At 45.6% G+C, this 8,106-nt stretch overlaps 1 protein-coding gene across 1 annotated transcript; it reads left to right on the plus strand.

The window, feature by feature from the left end:
* Positions 1-615: 615 nt before the first annotated feature.
* Positions 616-930, plus strand: LOC142775117 (uncharacterized; the record flags this gene model as incomplete). Its single annotated transcript, XM_075876461.1, has 1 exon — positions 616-930. A coding segment is annotated over one exon (315 nt), but the record flags the coding sequence as incomplete, so codon positions are not given.
* Between the last annotated feature and the right edge of the window lie 7,176 nt (positions 931-8,106).

An 8,106-nucleotide genomic window follows, 5' to 3' on the forward strand; every position in this document is an offset into this window, starting at 1 on the left:
TAATAACGTGGCGTTAGCACAGCTACAGGAGGTTTTCAAGCTGCTTAGGTTTAAATAACATTTCAAGATGACTTCTTGTATACTTTTGAGCTATTCTTTTTTGGGCATTTACTCGAAGTTTTTTTAGCTTTTCTTGTGTTTCGTGTGTCTTTACGCGTCCAAATTGTCAAAGATTTTTGCAGTTCTTACTCTGATTAGTAACTATTCTGAATTACTACAATTCACTTTTTTTTTCTCTTGATGTCTTTAATTACTTACGATTGACTGCAATACGTGAAATTAGCTAAAGTACATTTCAAGTTTTTCCCCAATGTTAATTTGCCTTATGAATGAACAATAGCGAAAGTCATTTATAAAGAGGACACCAAGCTAGTCGAGAATTGTGTTACGCAAAAATACAGACGCCAAACAAAAAGAACCACGCATTCACTGCGTGCAGAGCAACATAAACCATGCAGCCGTATGTAATCTTAGGGTTGTTCATGTGTTATATTCCCTTCACGACTGATTCATTCATTTTCCCGCATCTAAATTTTAAATTCCTTCCCCCCCCCCCTCTTTTATTGAGTTCGAGATAAAACATAGGTAGAAGCAACCATGGCACCGTGCAGTTGATGTGACCGCAAACTTTACTCATTTTTGCACGATTACGGCAACTACAACTTCGCCTACAACATCGCGAATGGTTATGGAGCCGCCAATGGTCGCCATGAGTCCGGTTCCGCATACGGAGGCGTCAAAGGGGCCTACTACCTGGCTGACGCTGACGGGCGCTCTCGGCGCGTTGAGTACGTCGCCGACAAGTGGGGCTTCCGTGCAATGGTCAAGACCGAGGAGCCAGGCACAAAGACGAGCTACCCGGCGGCTGCGCCCTACCACTCGGCCAACGGGAAGCACGTGCCCTCGGGTTACGGAGGCTTTCATGGATAGGCTACCACTACAATTCGGTGCGTGAACTTCCTCACAATGTGTGAGCGCAACACGGGAGCCGTGGGAGTGAAATATGCCTTATGCGGATGCATCGGGACTACGAAGGGGCTAGAAAACACGGACAGGACATTAATGTCAATTCTTAGCGTTTATAATAACCAGCAGCCGTCACTGTGAGGTTGTCCTATATACTGGAAATGAGGTAGCGAGTTTAAATTTTTGCAACCATGGTTTTATTCCGATGAGCGTGAAATACCAAACTGTTTTTTATTGAGATTTCGGTTGAGGAATGCCATTATCAATACAGATAAATAAAGAAATAAATAAATAAATAAAAATAAACAAAATAACTAAATATTATCACTACCGTCAAGCATAACGGGCGATATTTTCAATGCACTTGTGCTAAGCCTGGGGTAAAGTGGTTTTGGAACAGGAAATGGAGAATATGGTATGTGCGTTGCTTGTGGCATCTCTCTTCCGTACGCAAGGGTGATTCAGAAGCAGCTGTGTGATGGCGTGTATATGCGATTGAAGTTTGACCACTATGATCGGAAATGCAAGTCATGGCCTCATGCTCAGCTATACGACGCCGTAGTGCTGGGGACTGAAGCCCTCGAAAGGTCAAAGTGCCAAGAACTTTTATTGACTATTTATTCTAGACGATGGAGGCTTTACGAAGACCAGATTGCGTGTGGTTATTAAAAAGGCAACTTCGTCCAAACAGAGTTAAAATGATAATAAACGCAGAATCAAGTTATTCTTGCATTCTTTCAAGCTACGGAAATAGAAAAAGAAAGCAAATCAGAGAGAGAAGCATCGTATCTTCTCACAGCCCCTGTGTTTATGGTCGCTTAGAGTGACGAAAAAATTACGTCCAGAACATTGGTGCGATTCACGGGGCATATAGGATCTTATATAGTCGGCAAGCATAATCCAAGAAATGTAGCAAGCTCATGCACGAATAACATGGACATTACGAAATTTTGGCTTTTTTGAACGAGCATGGGTCAATCATTGAAAGTATACGGATTTCGGGTTTCTCCCTTTTTTAGTGACATCCCACGTTTGTCAAAAGCGCTTCATGTAACATCTCTATCCACACGTAGCACACGAAGCCATCATTACACGCACTCACGATGGGAAAAAAACCCGGTCGCGTTCCCCATAGCGGAAGCGGCGAAGTTGTTCTACGTTACGTGTTGCCGTTTACTGTCATTGTCATACCCGACCACATGTTCGCCTGTACGTACTACAAGCGTAAACAGAGGCGCTATCGCAATGACACGAGGGGATTTCGTGGGGCATAGTTTCACGTCGCATCTCCAGAGGTGCTATTTAAGATTAAAATGGCTCATTAGCACCATCAGCGTGCGAACAGTAGAATGGGCAATTCGTTTGTGCAAGGCCTCGTGCAATTAGTGAGGAAAGCTACACGGTACCAAGCTACAACTGTAGACTTTATTAAGCGGCCCTTTTGCAAGCTTGATCTTGGCATTAAGCCACTGTTTTCATCGTACTCGGGATTGCTTCTTCTTTCTTTATTTTGTTTCGAAGTTGCCACTGGCCTTAAGGTTCAGGGGCTGGAGCAGTGCACACGAAAGACGAAGCAATGTCAATTTAGCAGCTAAAGTATTACACAGAAGTTATGTTATCAATTCGAGTGCTGTCCTCACAAAATGAATGCATCCATCATATTAAAAAAATACGAGGTATAATGTGTGCGCTATCGCAATCACTGAAAGGCCAAAACCAACCACCATTCATTTTGCCTACACATCCCTCGCAATATTTGAGCCTTTTCACTTGCATCGCACGTTTCGTTTTTTTTTAATGAGTGTATGCACCGTAGCAGTGTTTCTAGTTCTTGCATCTGCGGTGCGGTATTTCACATTTGTTTTCCAGGCGATCTTGTGTATCTTTCCGGGAACTTTGTCGTAGCTCTGCGCAGTGATCCTATGCTTCGAGGGGTGCTCGCCTGGTCGTCCCCTCGCTGTCATGCCAAATCCCATGTTCGACGTGTCAATTCGCCGCAGCTGTTTCGCAGTGTGCCATAGCTTTCGCGTGACACTTATGATTGCCACTGATGGCTCGTCGCTTTCATTGGTCCTCTCCTACAAGCCTGCAAGAACATTAAGCAAGGAAATCATCCTATTTTCCCCCCTCTCCTCATACTCTGAACCCATCATGTTTCTAGTTTCTGCTATTGTCGTGGCGTCTATTTGTTCAATAAACATGTATCTTGTCAAACAATAACCACAACAAAATGCACTCGCCAACGAAGTCTTTGTTCCCGTATTAGCATACCTACAGGCCATGAATTGAGTCATTGTCAAACAACTTATTATTCGAGGTCAAGAGTCATGAGATCACTTTTTCTCTTCCTTTTCTTTTTTCCAATCAGTATCACCTTTATTGATGCTAAGAGGTAACGTTCAAATCTGAGTGGAGCAGCCCCCTGTCTGCACAAGAATGGTCCACCAGGCGATACATATCGCAGCTACTCCTTATAAATGTGTTGAAGAAAGAAGCGACATTAGCTTCCGAAGCAGGTCTCATTTATTCTATAATCTTGGCAGAACAATCATTCGCAGGGTGCATAAAGTTTAGTCATTGCTAGCAAGATTAGATAAATGGCAACATGACAAGTCAAGGAGTTAGTTACACCGCTACCCATGGGGAGTGTTTAGATAATGCTTGTACTTAGTTTTACACAGTAACTGTCGCGCAGCTAAAAAATGTAAGCAAGTAAAAAAAGAGAGAACGATTTATATAAAGAGAGGAAGTCAAGGCGGTCAATCAGTATCTGCTTTGTAGCAAAAAAAAAGGAGGGGGAAGGAAGAGGGGTACTGTGCAGCGGGAGTAAAAAAAAAAGAGAAAGGGATGCAATTGCAGTGTCGGAGGAAAGAATGTCTACTTGTATGCGTCTGGCACCCTCAGCGTGAGTCATGTACTTATTGCTTGTGCCCTGCATTCTAGAGGATAATATCACTGTATGTACATGCGTATTTCTAAGCAATCAGTGCGGGCGTAGTCTCGGAACTTCTATACTCTGTCAGGATTATTGTATCATATTTCTTTGCCCTATGTGGTACTCATCTTCAATCTTTTGTACGAAGCCCAAAGATGAAATACATTCTGCGTTACTAAAATTGCGTGGTTACCTATAGGTGTTGCCCCCGCAAAGATGTCATACCTAGATTAGTGTTGAATTATTCAGACGAGGTCTACACCGTGTAACATGCGGTGATGTGTCACCTATGAAGCGTCGTTTCTCTCGCCATGAATGCGAATTAGCAACAATAAATAAATAAATAAATAAATAAATAAATAAATAAATAAATAAATTTAAAGACGTAGAACTCTCGTGCAATACGCTAATACACTGCGATGCGCTCTAAATGCGAATAAAGAAAACGTCTTTCTGTAGCGGATGTGCGTTTTTTTTTCTTCCGGTGTCGTTTGTCGCTGAAGCAACGAGCATATGTTCATGCACGTGTCAGTGAAGGTGATATTGGGCTGCCCAATTATCCAACCATCAAGGCGACCAGCGCATCTCAAGGAGCGGCTGGGGACGGAGACAAGGCCCGGCTGCTCAGAGCGAGGCAGTGACGATGCCGCGCACGGGCGGTAAGTGGAATCAGCGACAATGCTTCCGAGGCGCCAACGAGGGGTCGTTGCAGCAGCCGACAGACCGCCGCTAGGATTGTCCCAGCGATCACACCAGCAGCCCTCGGAGAGAGTGGCGCTCCTTGATTGAGCTCGGCCATTCATTCCGCCTAACGGAGGGCCACATGCAAGGCCCGTCGCGGAATGCTCCTTGCGCGCTGCGGGCCGGAGGTCAGCCTCCGAGGGATGCTGACCCACTCTTGGGCCTCACGGCGCAGCCATTGTGCGCGCTTGCCGCCGCTGCGCTGATTGTTTCTTCGTTATGAAGCAACCCGCCATTGTTCTCACGCGGTGGCAGTAACGAGCTTGTGCTCTAACGCGTAACCTCGCTCCCCAAGGACCCGTTCGACCTGCGAGCCCGGCGCTCTGTCGACCCCCTGCGCTGTCGTGCGCACCCTGATGCCGTGGTTCGCACTGATGGCTGTTCGCGTATCGGCGATTGCCTCAGAATCCCAGGCGTCGCGCTTCTTCGTGTCATAACCTGCCAAAGCGTGCCGGCATTGCCAGTGGTTTCCGCACATGTTGTAAGGTCCCAATAGCGTGCAAAGATGCATTCCTATGGCAAAAATACGGTACGTGAACGGCGCTGCGTGGGCGAATGCAAAAATATCTATGGTGAATCGCCAAGTGATATACTTCTTTTTTCAATAGCTTGAAGTATTTTGTTGTATTTAAGTACCCACGGTATGCACACATGTAGTGCCAAGATTTTCACGATTTTCCGGATGTCTTGCTATCAATAACCATATGTATATTAAAACAATGTTCTGCGCCACTTGACAATGCCGCATTGTTCACCGACCTTTAAAACGAAGTGTTGGCTGCCCTTCAGTCGGCTGAACAACATAATAGTCAGTGCCATTATACAATTCGAGATATACATCACGGCTCTGCATTTTCCGGAATATGTGTAGGAAAACAGAGTATCTGAAACAACTGCATTAGAAATATACGACGAGTTTACAACAACCCAGGGACTTACTATAAGAATTTGAATAAGTGCTACTTGAGAAGTGTGCCCCGGAGATTGGATGTGCTGTAGCTCTGTGATAGAGGGCAGCTTCTTCGTTTTCCCCTTCAATATATGAAATGAAGAGAAACAAAATCTGTGAAAAAAAGTGTCCCAGTTTAGCACTAGAGTTAATTCTTGTCACGGTGACAAGACATGAAGCATTGATAGGGATAGCTATGTATTGCACAACTAGTAAGAAGTAAAGTTCGTGGTTTTATCGGCCTTATAAATGGAATTGAACTATCGCTCACTAATTAAATTAACAAGCATGGTGCAATGCGTAGGCAAACATAAGCAAGTTCAACTTCATGACTGTCCGCCTCATTAGATCAGTGGCTAGGGTGCTCGGCTACTGACCCAAAGGTCGCGATTTCGATCCCAGCCTAATGGTCGCATTTCAACGGAGGCTTAATTGTAAAGAAGCGTGTACTGGGAGCCCCCTCCCCCCCCCCCCCCCGTACGACGTCTCTCATAACCATTTCGTGGTTTTAAGACGTAAAACGCAACATATGAATATTAACTTCATGACTGCGGACAATCACTGCAACAACGCTAGAACGAAGAGAAAACAGAGAGAAGAATAAACTCTTCATTTCGCCTTTCGCTTTCTTACTTTTGCGAGACATTTAGATAATGCAGCCTCCGACACAAGGCGTACAGAAACCAAAAGCACATGATACCACAATACATCTTGGCTCACTCAGCCTCCCACAACAAATTGCCTGTAAGATGGGTCACGCGTTGAGCTAGCACGGTCACCACTACCTGGCTGACTCAAGTCCCACTGGCATCGCTGGCAATCGAATGGCCGACTCACTGGCAAGGCCTTTCAGTGACTAGGCCGCATGTGTCTGATGACCCTTACTCCATCGATACACCCTTGGCACTAGCGGAGGTAAAGACAGTTCAAAAGGCCGCGCTCCGCAACCGTATCCCGGAAACCCCCGTGCCTTTGCCGGGGCGTTTCACGAAACCGTGCTGACACCACAAGCAGGCGGCGCATCGTGACGGGCACGATACTTTACCAGCGCACCGCGACCAGAAGCGTCACGATGCGATATCTCAATCACCCACTTGTGTCTGCTGTCCTGGGAACCATGCGAATCAACCCGCAGCATTTTCTCTGAGGTTGTCGTGCTTTCACTGGGCACCGGGAGAATGGTGTAGCCACCGGGCACACAAGCCTCAAGATTTAGGCGCTTGGCCTCCTCATATAGTAGATGTCCCGGTAGGGGATGCCTGATACAGCAGTCCCTCCTGCTTTTTTCAACGCACTCCGACATGCGCATCAATAATTGAACAGCTTTTCTATTCTGTCTATATCCAGCCTTGACGGATCCACTTACTGGGAATAGAATGTGTTCCCTATTATTTTATTAATGTTTACCCGTCATCATTATTACCACCACCGCCAAAAAGCAACAACAACACACACAAAACAGAAATACAAGCTAGATTCACCCCTCCCTCTACCAGGCTGTCAAGAGTCCGGCGTGCATAAGGTCATAATTCTTCGTCGGCTTGCCGTCGCGCGCCTTCTGTCTCACCAGCAGTTCACGGAATTAAGATTGTGGTAGTATGTTATCGCACTTGGACTGCATACGGAGCATCACGATGATGATTAAAAGGAACATTAACACGAAGTATGCCATATAATTGCAATCGCAATCAAATGGTGTCTTCTCTTGCGACGATATACATAACTGTGCACACACGCTGCAGTTTAACAGAACTGTGTCTTCATAGACAGAAGCTTAAGCTTGTCACTTGCCCATCTCACTTTCCAGGTGGATGTAAAAACTTCATTTTATGTCAATACTTCCAGCGTGCTATTCAACAATGGCTAGAAAAAAATAGCAGTTCTTTTTCCTCTATCAAATATCGCTTGTATCTTATAGATGCCGTTGGTTGTTTTGCAGACTGCTATTATGTGGTGTTCTTATTGAAATATCGCAAAAAACACTAGTAAAAGATATAAGAACTGAACTCAACTATAACTAATAGGTCGTGTATTACTTTAGGTTCGCGGTGACCCTCGAGAAGTGCCGCACAACAGCAACGGCAGGTAATTGCTGCAAGATTCCACCTTTTACAAGCCCTCAAAGAACAGAGATGCCAGTGCATTTCGGAAACCAAAGGAACAGAATACTGCATAGTCGACGAGGATGATATTATGTACATGGCACAGGAGCTACGCTTGAGAAGCCAGACTCGTGACTGCATCACGAAAATAGCGTGGTAACAGCGCCGGTTGTAAGGAGGGGCGTATTCTTACAACGTTGATGCACATATTCACAATCACGACCTTCTCTATAAACTTACGACCTGCTCATGCCGCCGCTCCCCGTGTCGCCGGTTTTGCTTTTGCTTGTTTAGTTTTTTTTAGTTCTCGAAAGTGCCGCAGCACGCCTTGGCGCCACAACTAACCCCCACTGCTGCAGCCGCCAAGCCGCTGTTCTGCTTGGTGCGTGCGTGCGTTCACATGATCTTGTGGC

The sequence above is a fragment of the Rhipicephalus microplus genome, chromosome X (genome assembly GCF_043290135.1).
Source record: "Rhipicephalus microplus isolate Deutch F79 chromosome X, USDA_Rmic, whole genome shotgun sequence".
NCBI lineage: Eukaryota > Metazoa > Arthropoda > Arachnida > Ixodida > Ixodidae > Rhipicephalus > Rhipicephalus microplus.